General features: G+C 41.2%; 1 protein-coding gene across 4 annotated transcripts in view; it reads left to right on the top strand.

Moving 5' to 3' along the window:
* lrp1 (LDL receptor related protein 1) overlaps positions 1-20056 on the top strand; it is a 384066-nt gene that overhangs the window by 325569 nt on the left and 38441 nt on the right. For all 4 annotated transcript variants that reach the window (XM_062971112.1, XM_062971111.1, XM_062971114.1 and 1 more), the window contains 15 exons: positions 1721-1846; positions 3760-3888; positions 4949-5068; positions 5670-5783; positions 6798-6947; positions 7799-7921; positions 8334-8450; positions 10165-10293; positions 10410-10532; positions 11305-11445; positions 11942-12129; positions 12905-13088; positions 14014-14099; positions 16313-16432; positions 16766-16953. In XM_062971112.1, coding sequence (XP_062827182.1) covers positions 1721-1846; positions 3760-3888; positions 4949-5068; positions 5670-5783; positions 6798-6947; positions 7799-7921; positions 8334-8450; positions 10165-10293; positions 10410-10532; positions 11305-11445; positions 11942-12129; positions 12905-13088; positions 14014-14099; positions 16313-16432; positions 16766-16953 — 2038 coding nt within the window. The remainder of the gene's footprint in view (positions 1-1720; positions 1847-3759; positions 3889-4948; positions 5069-5669; positions 5784-6797; positions 6948-7798; positions 7922-8333; positions 8451-10164; positions 10294-10409; positions 10533-11304; positions 11446-11941; positions 12130-12904; positions 13089-14013; positions 14100-16312; positions 16433-16765; positions 16954-20056) is intronic.

The following is a 20056-nucleotide window of genomic DNA, read 5'->3' as shown; positions in this document are numbered from 1 at the left end:
TGTGTGTGTCCCACCCCCAAAGATACAACATGATTGACTGCTCTAGCAAATAAGGTTGGGAATCTTTGCTTACCCTTCCAGTCATGTTATAGTTGTAGTTATAGTTGTAGTTAGAACCTTTGCTACTTTTTTCTTTATTCTAAGCAGCATCTACATTAATTGTGCTTAATTAAAGAGAAAAGCTTTCTGTACATCATTCTGGCGGATGAAGTAGATATACAGGTGTTACAAGAGGACATTCTGAGGCCATAGTCCTCTATATATTTATATGTATTTATTTCTAAATCACTTCTTTTAATCCTAAAGAAACTCACGGCATTTTTTTAAGAATGAGAAAATACATTAAGCCCAATTGATAGAATAGTAATGCAATAGAAATGTTCAGTAAAATTAATAAAATGAAAGAGTAGGCTTGATGAGATTAGCAGCCAAGAAGGTGCATGAGCATCTAAAATATTTTCAGGTTTTAAATTATTTATTATTATTATTTTATTAAATATGTACCATATATACTCGAGCCAAGTTTTTCAGCACATTTTTATGCTGAAAAAGGCTCCCTCGGTTTATACTTGAATGAGGGTCCTGGTGTGAAGGCATGGGGCTAGAAAGAAGCCCTTTGCAGAGCTTCTACCAACTGCGTGCCTTCTCCCTTTCAGCATAGCAACCCAGCCGGGTCTCTGTGCCAAGAGAGGAGGAGAGGATAGTACGCAGCTTCTCCTCTCCTCTCGGCACAGCAACCCAGCTGGGTTGCTGTGCCAAGAGGAGAGGAGAAGCTGCATGCCTTCCTCTTCTTCTCTCTCAGCACAGTGACCCAGCTGGGTCTCTGTGCTGAGAGAGGAGTAGAGGAAGGTGAGTGGTTCATCAGCCATGCACCTTCCCGGGCCTGGCCTGGCCTTTCCTCTTGGCTAGGTTGCTTTGCCAAGAGAAGAGGAGAAGCTGCATGCCTTCTTCTCTCTCAGTACAGAGACCCAATTTCAAAATTTATTTTGAAATTTACCAGTAGCTGCTGCATTTCCCACCCTAGGCTTATATTTAAGTCAATAGGTTTGCCCAGTTTTTTGTAGTAAAATTAGGTGCCTCAGCTTATATTCGGATTGGCTCATACTCGAGTATACATGGCACCTTTATTTAAACATTTGAAACATAATACAAATATCTCAGTTTCTATTTCTAGATCTATACACCCCCCCAACCCTCCCATTATTTATATAGCATCATAAGAATATAGCAGTCAATTCTGTCCTTCTACCTTATTCTAATTTTATCTGTTACATATAATTATTATACTGCATTCATAAATGACTCAACCACAACCTTTCTTGGATGTTTGGTGGTTTACATTCACAATTGCTTTTACACATGAAACTTATAAATAATTTCCAAGTTTTATCAAATAGATCTTCTTTCACTTCTCAGTTTGCTAATTTTAATTAATAGGTTAACTTTTCCGATAGAGCTATTGCCCATTTTTTTAGGTGGAATTGGGGACATCCGCATGCTGATATCAACAGAGAAATCATGGCACATGTTAAGCTCCACAAAAAAGCCTTTCTTCATATGATGGCTAAGTGAAGCTCTTCAAGGTGCAACCTTCCACTAAGAGCTATAGAACTGTATGCACCTCAGGGCATGTACATTATCCTATGATGCCCCCCCCCCCCATCCTCATTTTTATGACTGTATATCTTCTAATTCCTCTCTCTCCTTCTCTTTCACAAAGGTGAGCAATCTCTCTGTAGAGTAAACAATGGTGGTTGCCAGGACTTGTGCCTCCTTTCATCTGAGGGTGAAATCAGCTGTTCTTGCCGCGGTGAACGGATACTTCAGGACGATTTTACCTGCAGAGGTGAGAACCCATAAGGATGTGTGATGCACAGGACTGGGATACAGCATATGGGTTGGGGTGTTTGTTCCCATGAAATGTACCCAAACATAACAGCAGAACAAGGATGGTCTCTACAGGCATTGTGTGTCTAAGTGAGGGTACATTTTATTCCCAGATATCTATATCTATAGATTTACATGTTGACATATTATTACAAAATGGACATCAGAACTGTATTAAATGTATGAATGCATCAACACATGCACAAGATAAATGCAAGCTAGTGCTGTGAACATCCATTGGACACCCCAGGACTGATGCCTGATTTTGCAGTCAAAAGATAGAAGATGAACTCAGTAATTCACCCTTTTTGAGTGGCAGGCCAAGGAAAATATAAAGTCTTCATAAATTCATTTTCACTAATAAATAGTTTTCAAAGTGATATAAAATAATTTTACCAAAAACTACTTGCTGTCTAGATCAACCTTCCTTGGACTTGTGGCCTTTGGGTTAGCTGGACAGGCTAGCTGGGAATGATGGGAGTTGAGATCCAAACTGTCTTTTGGGGAAGTCTGGATTGCCACACTGAGGCTCAGGTTGGGGAGACACAGATGCAATCTTTATTAAGCTGTGAAGCTCAATGGGGACTTTAGGGCAGGCACAATCTCTTCGTAGGTTTTTTTTTTTAAGATGGAAATTATTTCTGAACTTTGTAGAAAGAAAGGGCAAAGTTTTTATAGAAGGTTTTGTAATTTCATCTGTTATAATTTTTGCATGGAACTTTTACACAATAACTATTACACTAGAAGGAAGAATGGCAAATATTTCACTAGGAAGTAAAGACATAAATGTATTATTGTCTTCAACCCAAAGGACAGGAAGTCACTACAGTGGGATGGATGAGAGGAGGGAATTCATAGAATCATAGAATCATAGAATAGTAGAGTTGGAAGAGACCACATGGGCCATCTAGTCCAACCCCCTGCTAAGAAGCAGGAAATCGCATTCAAAGCACCCCTGACAGATGGCCATCCAGCCTCTGCTTAAAAGCCTCCAAGGAAGGAGCCTCCACCACGGCCCCGGGGAGAGAGTTCCACTGTCGAACAGCTCTCACAGTGAGGAAGTTCTTCCTGATGTTCAGGTGGAATCTCCTTTCCTGTAGTTTGAAGCCATTGTTCCGTGTCCTAGTCTGCAGGGCAGCAGAAAACAAGCTTGCTCCCTCTTCCCTATGACTTCCCTTCACATATTTGTACATGGCTATCATGTCTCCTCTCAGCCTTCTCTTCTGCAGGCTAAACATGCCCAGCTCTTTAAGCCGCTCCTCATAGGGCTTGTTCTCCAGACCCTTAATCATTTTAGTCGCCCTCCTCTGGACGCTTTCCAGCTTGTCAACATCTCCCTTCAACTGTGGTGCCCAAAATTGGACACAGTATTCCAGGTGTGGTCTGACCAAGGCAGAATAGAGGGGGAGCATAACTTCCCTGGATCTAGACGCTATACCCCTATTGAATTGCATGATTAGGAACAATTACACTGTCCAACAAACACGTTGGTGCCCCAATTATTTCTGAGTATATTTGACCTGCTGATTTCAAAAATTGCAACACTTTCCCCTATCAGCTCTAGTTTTTGAGATACAGGTATATGGCATCTACCAGTTGCCATCTGCTCACCTATAAAAAACCATGATAACTATATCTAAGAAACTAGAGCTGATGTAGTCTATTTCTGAATCAGCGCCCCAAACAATCCCAGGAATAGGCCTAAAAATAAAGACACATTTTTTTGGTTGGGCTGTATTATATATATATACTAGATTTTGTACTGTTGTGCCTTCCCAGGTGCCATAGCACAACTGGGAAAACGTTTTGCAACACATGTGAAATGAGCCTGCTGTTTTTGCTTACTTTGTGTTTCTACTCTCCTTTCCTTAGCTCCCAACTCCACCTGTAATGTGCACCGTGAATTTGAGTGTGGAAATGGTGACTGTATTGACTTCAGCCAGACTTGTGATGGCGTGGCCCACTGCAAGGACAAGTCAGATGAGAAGCAATCCTACTGCAGTAAGGTTCTTCCATTTGCTCCTCTTCTGCCTTGTTTCCTCCCTCAACTCATATTTCCCTAGATATTGGATCATCATCCTTGCATTTGTGAGGATAACATTGTGCTATGTCACAAGGGGCTAAAGTACTAATTCTTCTGTGTTATCTATTTGGAGAGAATTTATGAGATGGCTAACAACGGAAGGTGGATTGACTGGAATTATACTGTTATAATGGAGCCACGGAAGCGTAATGGGTTAAACCGTTGTGCCAGTTGAACTGCTGACTTGAAGGTTGGGTTGCTGACCTGAAGGTTGCCGGTTCAAATCCACAGGATGGGATGAGCTCCTGTCTGTTAGCTCTAGCTTGCGGGGACATGAGAGAAACCTCCCAGCTAACACATCTGGGCGTCCCTTGGGCAATGTCTCTGTAAACGGCCAGTTCTCTTACATCAGAAGCAACTTCACGATAAAAAAAAATTAAATAATGTATTGACTTCATCTTTTATTCATGTTCCACCCTTTGGTGAAAAGAGCGTTGCAAAAAATGTTTTTGTTGTTATTAGATTTCCATACACAAGAATGATCACACTTCCTTCTTTCATGTCCCTTTCCAATTGCTCACTTTTAGTAGAATACCATCTCTCTTTTAATTAAATAAGGGGTAAGTTTTTTTGTTATTAACTGGACAATATTGGCCACTGCCTTCCAGAAAAATAACTTCTTCAAACTCAATGCTCTCACTGTCTCTAATCTATGTCTGCACCTGGCCACTGTGATTTGAATGAACATCTTGTGGAGCTCATAGTACCAGAATCCTTAGCTTATAGACTGCTTTCTTGGACCCCTCACAGCCTATGTAGGTCTATGCCCAATTGAGTAGTTTGGAATACGACTTGTACATTCCACTCTGGCTAGAATTCTTCTTGGGCATGGGGGGTTTAGAATCTGACTTAAGAAACATCAAGGTGGTAACAATCACTGTAAGTCTTCTCTAAAGAAACCTTCCCAGGTGGCATTTCACCATTCCCTTGCTCACATGCCTGTGTGCACGTATACAATCACCTTTTTTTGTGTTGCAGACAACCGCAAGTGTAAGAAAGGCTATTTGCATTGCATGAACAAACGCTGTGTGCCCATTAAGGACTGGTGCAATGGTGTTGACAACTGTGGGGATAACTCAGATGAAGTGCCTTGCAACAGTAAGTACTAAGAACTGAGAAGCCACTTGGGAGGGCTATTTTTTTCTTTTTAATATTTTCTGCATTTTTAGTCTTTGAAGTTTCTATTACTGCATTTATATTCATTTGCACAACCATAGGCCTTTTGGTATTCACCTTGCAGTTTGAGCCACTACTACACTGGCATGCTTTTATTGTGAAGAAAAGATGTATAGATGATGGTGTAGTCCAGGATAATGTTCTTTCCATCTAGTACTGAGGAAATCTAGTGCATACATAATGCTTAACCACGGGTAGTGTGAACCATTGTGGTCTTAACCTTGAATAATATGAAGGGGGCCATGACTTCACTTGATAAATGATGCTTTGTCTCCAAAATTTTTGTGATGGGAAACAGCGGCCTGCTGTCCAAATTTAGCTTAGTGCCAGTGCATAGTGGACACTACCTCTGCTTTGCACCAGTCAATCTTTCCTTTATCTTCATTGCAAGTTTTGTATAATTTTTTAAAATAAAGATAGGAGGGGATCGTGTACATATGGATGAACTCTTTGGAAGAGCAGCAAGACACAAAATAAATACAATAGTAACACTTTACCTCTCTATCCTGTCTGTCCCATCCAGAGACAAGCTGTGCTGCCACTGAGTTCCGTTGTCGAGATGGGACCTGCATTGGCAATTCAAGTCGCTGCAACCAACAGGTTGACTGCGAGGATGCTTCTGATGAAATGAATTGCAGTGAGTGTTGCAATAGAAACATGTGAAATGGCTTAAGAACTTCATCCCCATGTCTATCCCTCACCTTCAAGTACAACATGTTCTTATTTTTGGTTGGTATTATATAGCCCTGCATTCTTGATTAGGAACCAGCAGGGTGTAGTGGTCTGAGCATTTGACCAGGGTCTGAATCTCTACTCAGCTATGGAAACCCATTGGGTGATTCTGGTCAGTCACACACTCTCAGCCTCAGAGAATAGGAAAGGCGAACCTTCTCTGAACAAACCATTTCAAGAAACTGAGCAGGAGAAAAGTAATATTGACCTCATTGGAAGCAAAATGAGATATAACTATAATGAAGAGACAAGTACCGTAATGACAAATAAAAATGCAAGAAAAAGAGAGTTAGCTCTAGAGTTCAGTATGAAAGAAAAGAAATCACAACTATTACAGGGAGGGTTTCCAAACTGATCAATGTATAGCAAGAGGAACCAAAATGTAATTGGAAAAATAAAACACACATAGCGTTTAAGTCCATTCACAATTGGATTGGATTGTTAAGTTCCTGCTTAGCATTTATTCCTCCTGCTCTGTACCATTAGTGTCATCATCTGGACAGAGGAACACTGAGAAAGGAAAATAAAGATAATTTGGAATTTCCTAACCCTGGTTGCAGTGCAGCTGACAATCAATAAAGAAATACAAAAGAGTTGCTATTCTCCAGAAAATGAGATCCCATCCCCAAACCCTAAATAGATGAAGCAAACAGAGAGATGGGATGTTGGGTAAACATGAATATAAGTGGAACAAGTACACAGTTGCACAGAGATTTACCTTTACATTGTTCTGGCAGCAATCATGAATATGTGTGTGTGCTGCTGCAAATTTTAATTTTAAAAATCACAGTAACTCAGGTTCAGAAGTCTAGGGAACATGGTCAGATATACAAAGAATTTGGCATGTCTTACATAGAACCTTCTTGGTGAATTTCAAGCAATTTGCAAAACTGTTTTTTTTTCTCCCCCTTTTTTATAGCTGCTACTGACTGCAACAGCTTTTTCAGGTTGGGCATAAAAGGTGTCACCTTTCAAAAGTGTGAGCACACATCAATGTGTTATGCTCCGTCCTGGGTGTGTGATGGGAGCAATGACTGTGGAGACTACTCAGATGAGCAGGACTGTCCAGGTAACCATCTCTAGCTGATCGTCGCTGTTAGGACCTTTCAAGACAAAGGCAGGCAGTAGACAGTGCTAGGATGGAAGGGATGGCTTGGAAAGAAAGAGGCTTTAGCTTTTTTGAGGACAGGGAGGCATCCATCTCCAGTTAAGCATCAGTTAAGCATTTCTGTCCTACTGCCTTCAAAGAAGTTGTATCAAAAGGGAGATCCAGATTTTATACTGAAAGAGAACAGCCGTATAAATCTTTCACTATGTCTTCCCAACTACTATTGAGAAAGACAGAACAGAATGCCTTGTATTTTATCTACACATTTATGTAGTCTCTAGAGTCCTGTCACTTCTCTGGGTTAGTGAGAGAAGGTATCCACACAATTGGGTTTTCCTCATCATCACCCAGAAACAGGCAGGGAAGTATCATGAAATCTTCTTTTTTATGTTTTTTAATTATTATTATTTTCAGAATTATTGTAAATAGTGCTACATAAAATTATATGAACATTCAGAACACTTTCTATATATGTTTACATTGTTCCCCCTCTTTCTCCCTCCCTTGATGAAAACAAAACATAATTAGCTCCTTTCAACACAGCCATCTTATTGCTTAGGTTTTCTCCTTCTCTGAAGAGCAGTTTCACTTCTTGGTTCCATTTTTTTCACATTTTGACTGTTTTTTCATATTTCATCTCCTCATTAGTAGTGCCTAAAATAGTTTTTTTGGATGCATAAGAGTATATGAAATATGAAGGCTCTGACACCTTTGTGTGTACATCTTTTATTTCCCCACTCCCAGAAAAAGGGCACGACTGAGCAGTTTCTATGACTCCCTGATATTACTTTGACCTTTTCTATTTCCCCCAGGTGTGAGAAAATCCAAGTGCCCAGCGAACTACTTTGCCTGTCCAAGTGGAAGGTGCATCCCCATGACATGGACATGTGATAAAGAGAATGACTGTGAACATGGCGAGGATGAAACACACTGCAGTAAGTACTGCACTCAAACTGGAATAGGCAAATAGATTGCTCAATCCTTTCCTTTAACTTGTTGTCGAAGGCTTTCGTGGCTGGAATCACAGGGGTGTTGTGTATTTTTCAGGCTGTATGGCCATGTTTCAGAAGTATTCTCTCCTGACGTTTCGCCCACATCTATGGCAGGCATCCTCAGAGGTTGTGAGGTATGCCTGCCATAGATGTGGGTGAAACGTCAGGAGAAAATACTTCTGAAACATGGCCATACAGCCCAAAAACACACACAACAACCCTTTTCTTTAACTGTTTATCATTTAGTATGCAAAAAATCTGGCATTTTGGAACTGCATTCCAGCAGTCCTCAGTGTTTTTTTTTTTGGGGGGGGGGTAAGGTTTGTTTGTAACTATGCCCAATTTCTATTTCTAGATAAGTTCTGCTTCCCTGAGAAATTTGAGTGCAACAATCACCGCTGTATCTCCAAGCAGTGGGTGTGTGATGGTGCTGATGATTGTGGGGACGGCTCTGATGAAGACGACCGTTGCCGTAAGCATTTGTTCTTCGTTTGGAAAAGAAACACTATACCTTGGAAAATGATTGGAATCAGATGGGATACATCTTGGGCATAAAGTATAACAGGAGTGGAAGGGAATGTCTGGCTACAGTTTTGAGATTGCCACTTGGTGAAGATGGAACAGCATTTTGGGTCATCTTCATAGAGACAGAAGGGGCCAAATGTTTTTAGGAGCAAGCACATTTTTCCACAAGTCCCTCATTCCAGAAATGAATGTGTGTAGTTTTAACCATAATTCACTTTTTTCAATATTACAGGTTTTTTATACATTTTGGGGCACTGAATTAAAAAAAAACACTAAAGATGTTGTACCACTAATTTCAGTACTAAATTAATTCAGTCACATTTGACAACACAGAATGTCAAGGCAAATTCTGAAACAAACTGTAGGTGAAAGAGCAATTCTTAGGTCAGATTTGGTTTAGGAACACCAAATACTTATGAAAAATAGCATACATTTTTACAAAGTTTTTATGACTCTCAGTTTTACATGCCTGTGAAATTAAGAGAAAAGAAAAAAAGGGAAGTTATAAAAAGGAATGACAAAAATAGCTATGGCAGGAGGAGCATCCTTAGCAGATATACTGTATACTGTATTTCTTCGATTGTAAGGCATCATCAGTTGTAAGACACACCCACCTAAATTTCAGTAGCACCACCACCAACAAAAATACATAAGATGCAAGATACAATTCTAAGACACACTTTATTTTTAGAGATATTTACATAGAAAATAGTACATCTTAGAATTGAAAAAAGTAGTAGTTTGAGATAATGTCTACGCATGACCCAAGTTGTAGTGTTACCATTGAAGACAAAATATAATTACTATATCATTGGTCAATACATCCTGCTCATTTCTTTCCCGAGCCCACCTCTAGGAATAACTATCATTAAAAGGGCAAACCTCTGCAATACCAGCATTTAGTTCCAAGTTGTTACAGTTCAGATTGCTCTAGAAAAGTGCTCCCCACTACTCTGGTAGGGAGATAAGGTCTTGCATGGCATAACAAAAAAGGGCTGGAGTGTTTTTAATACCAGATTCAATAAAAGTATAAGAACAAGAAAGCTTATCTATGTGTGTGTGAGAAAGGTTATGACTCTCTAATCAGTAGTGGGCAAATGAGCTGAGGCCAGTGGCCAGATTCACCCGAGACCTGCTCTGCAGGCCATACCTCCACAGTAAATCAGTTCCCACAAAATGGCAACAGAATGTAATGTTGCATCATTCTCTACTACTATTTTAAGAGGACTGAAAACTGATTAGGATGGGCTATATTTACTTGTTTTCACACATTTAGGGAACTTATGCATATTTTGGGGACAAAAATGGCCTACAAACTCTTTTTTTTAATACAGATTTTTTATTTTTTAAAACACAAAAATATATACCGTAGACATACAACACATTTACAATTCCCACCACCAACACGAGGATTGTTTTCTTTTTACATATTTGTTTCTTTGTGAGACAATCTTTATATCTTTATCTTGGCCTACAAACTCTTCCCCGCTTTTCTTTTCTTTGAGAGGCTTTGGTGGAAGGGATTAGTAAGAAGCTTCATGGGCCACTGAAGTAGGGTCCAAGAGTTTCACGCGTCCTTTGCTTGCTCCTGCTCTGAATAGTAATTGGTTAGTAATCTCATTTCTTGTTCCTTATTTTGATTAGTAGCTTTTTTTTTCCAGGTCACACTACTTGTGCTGCTGGTTCTTTCCAGTGCCCAAACAGCTACATGTGTTTGCCGCACCGCTGGCTTTGTGACGGGGACAAAGACTGTGCCGATGGAGCTGATGAAAGTGTGACTGCTGGCTGCTGTGAGTTGTTCCTGATGCTTTTCCTTTGCAGCTCTTAGAGACTGTTCCTTTTGCTGAACAAAATTCTTGCTGACTTGTTCCACTGATTAATTGTCTTTTGTTGTGTCTGCTTTTAGTGTACAACAACACATGTGATGAACGTGAATTCATGTGCAACAACCGGCAGTGCATACCCAAACATTTTGTGTGTGACCATGATGATGATTGTGGAGATGGTTCTGATGAGTCTCAAGACTGTGGTGAGTGCTGACTTAGAGAATTGTGGTCCTGCACATCTATAGGGCATCTACTTTAAACCTTTTTTTAAGCATAAACTTTGTGGATGTGGTCAACAATGCAATTAAAGAACTTAGTGCAGTTTGCTTTTATTATTTGCCACTGCTTCTGTTTTCAATGAGAATTTGACTTGCAGACATTAGTCCTTGATAATGTTTATTCCCTGTCAACCTAGCATGGAGATGTGAGTAGATCAATAGGTACCGCTCTGGTGGGAAGGTAACAGCACTCCATGCAGTCATGCCAGCCACATGACCTTGGAGGTGTCTATCAACCCCCCCCCCCCCCCCCACCCCGAGTCAGACACGACTAGACTTAATGTCAGGGGAAAACCTTTACCTTTACTAAGCTATGAAAATGCTTTGCCCACTTGTTTTCTGCCAGTCAAGATGTTCTAATGACTGAGCGGCATGCCATGTTGAATGCATGCAGTTTGAAATCCATTTAAATCCGCCCCAGGATCACCATGTACAAGTGGTTGAAGTTTAAACTACCCTTTCTGCCTCACACCCCCTTTAAAAAAACAAATCCCCTTCCCTTTCCTTTCCTTCAAATCCCATCCCCTCCCATCCCATCTGGGCCAAAGCAAGAAAGAGTTTAGCCATTCCACACATGTACGGCCAACTCCCCATATCGTTACAGTCTGTCATGAGGTAAGAGATGGTGTAGTTTCAGATTAGCCTTGACTTCACATGTATCCCTTTTCTCCTCAATCTCTCTGTCTCTCTTTTCCAGAGTACACAACATGTGGACCCAATGAATTCCGCTGTGCCAATGGCCGCTGCCTGAGTAACAAACTATGGGAGTGTGATGGAGAATTTGATTGCCATGACCAATCTGACGAAGCACCCAAAAACCCACGCTGTTCTAGCCCCGGTAAGTTCTATCCTGGGACAGGAGGCTGAGTGATGTGTGAGAGATTCCTTGTGATGGTTTTATCCTGTCGGATGAGGAAGCTGGCAGCTGAACAGATTAGCTTATAGCTCAACTGCTTTTAACCAATTAATATCTTGGCACTCTCTCTACAAACCCATTCAGTCTCCAGGAGATTTTGTGAGAAACCTGTGGGTATTCCTTAGAAACCCAAGAATCTAAACTTGGGGTGTTGTGTGGTTTCTGGGCTGTATGGCCATGTTCTAGCAGCATTTTCTCCTCACGTTTCACCTGTATTTGTGGCTGGAATCTTTAGAGGATCTAAACTTGTATTGACCATAGTGCAGACAGACCATTCACATGCCAAGTACTTGGGTGCAACTGCCCTTGAGCTGCATGTGTGCAAAAAGAGAATCTGGGCTGGAAGGAAAGAAAAGGAAGAGAATATCCCACTGCCTTGATGTAAGGATTGTCATCTCTTTCCTCACTGTCGTTGCAGAGAGCAAGTGTAATGACACCTTTTTCCTGTGCCACAACAACCAGTGCATCTCCAATCACCTGCTTTGTGACAACAACAATGACTGTGGGGATGGCTCCGATGAGCTCAATTGTTTCATTAATGAGTGCCTTAACAAGAAACTAAGTGGCTGCTCTCAGGAATGTGAGGACCTCAAGATTGGTTACAAGGTTAGGCCTGGTAATTTCTTTTGCTCAGCTGGTAAGAGTATATGGCTGTATCAGGGTAGGTTGGATTTTCTTTCGAGAACAAGACTTGGGACTGTTGTCACTTTGACAGAAGCCTTGGCTTTGAGTCCTTGTGTCCATATGCTGACACACTGCTGTTGTCAATCCATACACACTGTCCAGAGTAAGGTGAGAGTTTTGGTAGACACCGTAAAAAAGCAGCTAGATGGTTTGATCATTATATTTTTGTATATTGGGGGGGGGCAGCATTTGGAGGGAGAGTATCATATATTTTTCAAGGAGAACATCCCAGGTTCAGTCTTTGACATTTCAATAAGATACATGTGAGCATTCTGCAAAGCTGTGTGTTCTAGTCTCTGTGTTTATTTGTTTGCTTTTGCCAGATCTCTAAAATCCAACAATTGGAGCCTAGTGCAAAAGGCATACATTTAGAATTAGTGAGTTCTGCGACCAGGAATCTGTCAGAAATCTTGGTGCTCCCAACCCTTCTTAATACAAATCTATTCTTGATTAAGCTAAGTTTGCTTCGTTCCAGCAGTATAATGTAGGGCTTATAATAGCTAGTTCTAAACAACAGAGTCAGAGGTCCTTGGTGATCTACTGCAAACCACTAGATTTCCCTCCTCCCAACCTTCCCAACGGAGTGTACTGTGAATGAAGGGCATATTGATAGGTTCCCATTGACACCAGGAGTGCGGCCGTTTTTGCCCAGGACGTTGCCTGTAAACTTGTAATGACTTTCTGCTGCCCCCTGCAGTGCAGATGCCGCCCTGGGTTCCGGCTGAAGGATGATGGGAAGACTTGTATTGACATAGACGAGTGCACGACAACCTACCCCTGCAGCCAGATGTGCATCAACACCCTTGGTAGCTTCAAGTGCCTGTGTGTAGATGGCTACATCCTGAAGCCTGATGACCCAACAAGCTGCAAAGCTATCACAGGTGATGTTGGAATGCTGTGCTCTAAACATCCTAAAGATATGGATAAAGTGTGAAGATGCTATCATCTATTAGGGTGAGCAAGTAAAAGCTTTAGGGCAGCCTTCTCCAGCTCGATGTATGACAAGTCCCAGAATTCAGCCATCAGCTGTATTGGTCAGGGCATTTTGGAAGTCAAAGTCCAACACATCTGGCATACACTAGGCTGGGGGATGCTGCTTTATGGGATTAGTCTTATCAAGCAAAGAATCAGACAGAAAGTGTCTGTCATTTTCCTTCTCAATCCATTAGTCTCAACTAACACAAGCCAACAAGTATTTTTCATCAGACAAAATTTTAGGTCATTCTTATAGGATTTTTTGCGCTGAATTCAGATCTGTGTTTAATTTTTTCTTTACCACATGTAGTTTTTGAAATGAATCTACTCAAATAATTAATGCATTTATGCACTGATATCAATTAGATTCTATTGATATCAGTGCTTAAATGCATTAATTATTCAGTTAGCCTAATCGCAAAAACAACATGTGATAAACAAAAAATAAACACAGATCTGAATTCAGTGCAAAAAAACTCTATAAAAATTAACTAAAATTATACCTGATGAAAAATACTTGTTGACTCGTGTTACACAAATATGATGCTGTAATGTACCATTCGTCATATTTTAAAAAGTTGATGTGGTGAAAAAAAATTAATAAAGACATATTTAAAATCAGCATAAAAATTGATTTAAACTGTGCTACTCTCATTTCTAATGTTTGATTTTGCTGGCTTGTGTAATTAGAGTAGGATGAGATGGTGTGGATCTGGAAGTTAGGAAAATGTTTTTTCGTATGAGCACAGGGAATTTCCAGAACTGAAAGCTATTTTCCCTTCCAGGGCTCACTACAGCCTTATTCAACAAATCCCTTGCTTCTTTTCACAGATGAAGAACCCTTCCTAATATTTGCAAATCGATACTACCTAAGAAAACTTAGTCTGGATGGTTCCAATTACACATTGCTGAAACAGGTAAAGACTATGAGACCTGCCATTTTTTTTCTTTTGCAGCTATGGCATTTTTACACTTGGGATTTATGGTTAAAAGAACTCTTTTCCATGGTTGTTCGTGAACATAGTGAGTTGGGCCAACCACCTTCTGAAGCCATTTCCCATCTAAGAGGCCTAAAATCCTCTCCAGCACCCCCATTGATATTACAGGCTACTTCTGCTCTCTCTCTCTCTCTCTCTCTCTCTCTCTCTCTCTCTCTCTCTCTCTCTCTCTCTCTCTCTCTCTCTCTCCCCCCCCCCCCAGTTTCCCCACAGAAACATGGCAAGACTATTAATACCATTAATACTTAATTCTATTTTAATGCTTGTGTGTTTTTCAAGTTTTAAATTGTATTGTGTCGGTTTTACTGTAAGCAGCTTTGTGTCTCTTTGTTGGAGAGAAAAGGTGGGGAATAATAATAATAGAACCAATGTTGTAGCATCTAGAGCAGACACATTCATCTGAGGAAGACCTTACCCCACTTTGAGGAAGAGATACTTCTTCCTCTTTGATATCTAGCAATATTGATGAAGCTTCACTTCACGCAACCTTTCTCAGAGATTTTTCTGACCTATTTGAACCTTTCAAGACTGCTTCACTTTAAATCCTGCCCATCAAAATATTTTTCCTTGTGGCAGTCAGCGTCTAAGAACTGGCATCCCTTTCAATTGACCCTGCTCATTGTAAATTTTAATTCTTATTCAGACTCTTGTGATTCTTGTACACCTGATAGAAAAGCTATGCCACAAAGTAGACATTAAAGAGCCCTGAAGCTGCAAATCAGAAGCATTAAGCCCTGTAGGAAATTGCTCTTCATCTCCTTTTTCCCCACCTCCCTAAGCAAAATGCTTTCTCCATCTATACTAAATTGATGGCTGAAAGCTTGTATCTTCTTAGCCTACAAATGAATCCCTTTTTTGAGGTTTGCTTGAAATTTGCAAGATAGTTTCTTGAGCTACTCCTTTTGCTTTTACAAGCACTAGAGATTAGACACATTTTCCTCCAAGAGAGCCCTCTTTGACAAATGAGTGCTCCAACAGGTCCTTTGGATTGATTGAATTTGTTTACCATTATCTCTCCCAGTGTCGGTTTTGGCTAGTGTTGTTTCCTTTCTTAGATGGCTCCCTTTCAACTGGCTGAGAATGGCATGTTGGGAAAATACCATGATGGGCAATTCTATCCAAGTAGGAGGAGCCATCTAGTCCCACTTGTAGAGGGCAGGACTACTTTTACTTTTCAGGAGATCTTCTCTGCCTCCCTTTCATTTTCTTGGCTTATTAAGGAACTGAGAAGGAGATAGGAATCCAATAGACAATACTACCAAACAGCACATGATATTTTTCCTCATCTGTGTGGCAGTTGGAATTAATCACTTCTTGAATGGCTTCTTCTCCTTGACTAAAAGGGCTCCTTCGCAGTAAATGACCATTCCAGGAAACCACCAGGACAGTCAGCTAATCCTTTTTGTCCAGAAAAATGGCAATGTGGGGAGTCTTGAGAGGACGAGGTCGACAAAAATATTTTTGGGGCTCACAGACAGACCTCAGGCCAAACTTTGACTACCCTCACTTGCCAAAACCCTCTTAGAGAACTGATAGCAGATGTAAGATTTCAATCAGAAATATTATATATACTCCATTCAGTTAGCCTCTCTGTCCTACAGCTATACAAATGACATGGGGCCATGGTGCCGCAGTGGGTTAAACCCTTGTGCTGCTAAACTACTAACCTGAAGGTTGGCAATTTGAATCCATGAGACAGGGTGAGCTCTCGCTGTTAGCCCTAGCTCCTGCCAACCTAGCAGTTTGAACACATGCAAATGTGAGTAGATAAATAGGTATCACTTCGGTGGGAAAAGGCAAAAAGACACCCCAAGCAGTCTTGCCAGCCACACGATCAGAAAATGTCTACGACAAGGCAGGCTCCTTGGCTTGGAAATGGAGAAGAGCACCTCCTTCAGAGCCAGAGATGAGCACCGCCTTCAGAGCCAGAAATGAAAGGACAAGCCTTTGCCTTTGTCTGTGCATTTGTGTTTCACTGTATTTTCATTTGTAACAAGGCACTGAATATTTGCCTCTGTTTGTTTATATGTTGCAATCTGCTCTGAGTCCCCTTGGGGAGAAGGGCAGAATATAAATAAAGTGGTGTTATTATAGTTATTATAACAATTGTATTTCTTTCTTTGTGGGCTTAGGGCCTCAATAATGCTGTGGCTTTGGACTTTGACTACCGGGAGCAAATGATCTACTGGACAGATGTCACCACGCAGGGCAGTATGATCCGCCGCATGAACATCAATGGTAGCAATGTACAGGTATGTTTTGTAGCATTATCGGGACAGTATTTTTGCTGGATGAGATCAGAGTTGCTTTCCATATAAAGACATGCATGGCCAAGCAGCTTTTGCAGCATCTTTCTCTGGACATAGGTAGGCTTTTGCTGAGGCTCAGCTCCCTCTATTGCAACACCAAACTTAGGCCTAGACCAAGCCTATACCAAAGCCTAGGTCCATTTCTTCCATTCACTTCAGAGCTGCTGTGTCCCATAAGGAAGCCCATCTCTGAGCAGCATTGACTTTGTTTAAGTCAGATCTTTTTTCTGTGCTTTATTTGATTTCAAGCCATTCTTTGCTTCACTCTTCTTTTAGGTTCTGCACCGCACTGGGCTGAGCAACCCTGATGGACTGGCTGTGGATTGGGTTGGTGGGAACTTGTATTGGTGTGACAAGGGACGAGATACCATTGAAGTCTCAAAGCTCAATGGGGCCTATCGTACTGTGCTGGTGAATTCAGGGCTCCGGGAGCCCCGGGCGCTGGTCGTAGACGTACAGAATGGGTAAGCCTTGAGAAGAGTCTGAGCAGAGCCCACACTTGAGCCAATTGAGGTGATGCCTAAGCTATATATATATCAACTAGCTGTGCCCAGCCACGCGTTGCTGTGGTGAAGTATGGTGGTATGGGAAATAAAATACCTGCTTAGAACTGGATTATACGAGGCCCCTTCTACACAGCTGTATAAAATGCACTCTGAAGTGGATTATATGGCAGTGTGGAGTCAAGATAATCCAGTTCAAAGAAGATAATATAAGATTATAAATGGGTTATATAGCTGTGTGAAAGGGCCTTGAGTCTGCACTGCCATATAATCCAGTTAAAATCAGATAATTTGTATTTTATAGGCAGTGTGGAAGAGGCCTAAGTGAGGCCTAACTCTCCCTGTCCCCTGGGCTGAGTGGGTTGCTAGGAGACCAAGTGGGCGGAGCTTAGCGTTCTAACTGGTTGCAATTGGATAAAAACAATTATTCCTCTCCCTCTAATTAGGACTTTATTTTTTTTTATTTTTGTTGTATGAACGTAGAGGCATGGATGAGAGGTTGTGCTGCCAAGTTTAGTATTTCTGGGATGTGTAGTTTTGTTGTTTTGTCCTAGGCCGAAATTTCATTACCTTTATATATATATAGATAGGCCTTGTATGTAGAATGAGGATGAATGATATTATAGATTTGCATCCTTTAAAATCTTGGCACCTTTCAATTTAGCTGCTAAAGCAGTCAAGAGTGGAAAGGACCTTAGAGTTAGGAAACCAGTATCCCATTATGCCATCATTAGAAGAGGAAAACATATTCAGGGGAGAGAGTGGGATTCTGGATCAGGTCTTGGTTGCCATCGACTACAGGAGACTTCTTGTCCTCTGTGAGAGCTCCCTGCTACCATCTACTCTTTTCAGAAGGCTACAAGAAATGGGTTGCCATGATTTCACAGGAACTTTCAGTATTTGGTCCACTTTGCTGCAACAGGAGCAGATATGGGACACCAGACTCATCTACTTTTCTTTCTCATGTTTTCCTTCCCTCATTATTCAGTGGTTTCTCAGGCCCACAGTGATGAGCAACCAGGTGAAGAATTGGGTGACTGCTACTTTGGGAACTGTCAGTTTAGGGCCTATGTTGAATGCCTTGCTGTGGCAAATGCCCAGAAAGTCAGTTCCTATTGCTATTCTGTGTGGAAGCTAACACATGCCTACATGTTTTGGGGCAGCAGCTCCTAGTGAAGCCAGTTTTCCTTGTTTTTCCCCTTTTCAGGTGGGACAAAGCTTCATGAGGGTCTTATTGGCTAAATGGGGAGGCTTTGGGCCCAGAAACTACATGCTAAAAAAAATAGCTACCCCTTACAATTTGTCTCTGAAGGTAGCAAACTACAGGAGCAAAAAAATCAGCTCCTTTACCTATCTGATGACTCGAGCCATCCAGGCTAGGAAAGCCAAATATTTTGGGTGACTGTCTAGTTTTGAAATGTAATATTAGCGACATTTTCATTGTGGGGTTGTTGTATGTCTTTCGGGCTGTGTGGCCATGTTCCAGAAGTATTATCTCCTGACATTTCGCCCACATCTATGGCAGGCATCCTCAAAGGTTGTGAGAAATGGATAAACTAGGCAAGGAAGGAAAAATATATATCTGTGGAGAGTCCAGGGTGTGACAAGAGTCCTTTGTCAATTGGAAGCCAGCGCTAATGTTTCAGTTAATCACCCTAATTAGCATTGGAAAGGTTTTCTCTTGCCTGGGGGGCATCCTTTGTCCAGAGTCATTAGCCGTCCTTGGGGCTCCTCTGCCCTCGGAGTGTTGCTTCCCATCTACTGTTTTGATTTTTGAGTTTTTTTAATACTGGTAGCCAGATTTTGTTCATTTTCATGGTTTCCTCCTTTCTGTTGAAGTTGTCCACATGCTTGTGGATTTCAATGGCTTCTCTGTGTAGTCTGACATGATAGTTGTTGGAGTGGTTAAGCACTTCTGTGTTCTCAAATAATATACTGTGTCTAGGTTGGTTCATCAAGTGCTCTGCTATGGCTGATTTCTCTGGTTGAATTAGTCTGCAGTGTCTTTCATGTTCTTTGACTTGTGTTTGGGTGCTGCGTTTGGTGGTCCCTATGTAGACTTGTCCACAGCTGCATGGTATCCGGTAGACTCCTGCAGAGGAGAGAGGATCCCTCTTGTCTTTCGCTGACCATAGCAATTATTGGATTTTCTTTGTGGGTCTGTAGATAGTTTGTAGCTTGTAGTTTGTGTGCTTCTTCATCAGTTTGCCTATGCGATCAGTGGTTCCCTTGATGTATGGTAAGAACACCTTTCCTCTGGGTGGATCTTTGTCTTGACTCTCATGGCTTGTTTTTGGCCTTGCAGCTCTTCTGATGTCTGTGGTGGAGTATCCATTGGCCTGTAGAGCCCAGTTTAGGTGGTTTAGTTCACCTTGGAGGAGGTGAGGTTCACAGATTCTTTGTGCACTGTCTGTCAGGGCTTTGATTGTGCTTCTTTTTTGTCTTGGGTGATGGTTGGAGTTTTTATGAAGGTATCTATCTGTGTGTGTAGGTTTTCTGTAAACCGTGTGGCCCAATTGTTGATAGGGTTTGCGGATGACCAGAACATCTAGAAATGGCAGTTTTCCTTCCTTTTCTTTTTCCATGGTGAATTGGATGTTTGGGTGGATGCTGTTAAGGTGGTCCAGGAACTTGCTGAGTTCTTCCTCTCCATGGCTCCAAATTGTGAAGGTGTCGTCTACATATCTGAACCAAACAGTTGACTTTTTTGGTGCTGTTTCTAGGGCTTGTTTTTCAAAGTGTTCCATATAGAAATTTGCTACTACTGGGCTGGGAGGGCTCCCTATGGACACTCCATCTTTCTGTTCATAGAATCCATTGTCCCACTGAAAGTAGCTAGTGGTGAGGCAATGGTGAAACATACGTACAACAACCCTGTGATCCCGGACATGAAAGCCTTCGACAACACATTTTTATTGTATTTGAACTGTATTTTAGCTTTTATACTCATGACACAAATATTTTATCATTTTTAATTTCTATATTAATATGTATATATATTTAGCTAGTTTAAAAAAATTGTATTGTGTCATGTCATTGCTAGCTGTCTTGAGTCCTTGTGAGG

The sequence above is a fragment of the Anolis carolinensis genome, chromosome 2, assembly GCF_035594765.1.
Source record: "Anolis carolinensis isolate JA03-04 chromosome 2, rAnoCar3.1.pri, whole genome shotgun sequence".
Taxonomy (NCBI): Eukaryota; Metazoa; Chordata; class Lepidosauria; order Squamata; family Dactyloidae; genus Anolis; species Anolis carolinensis.
This window is presented reverse-complemented; position numbering and strand designations above follow the sequence as displayed.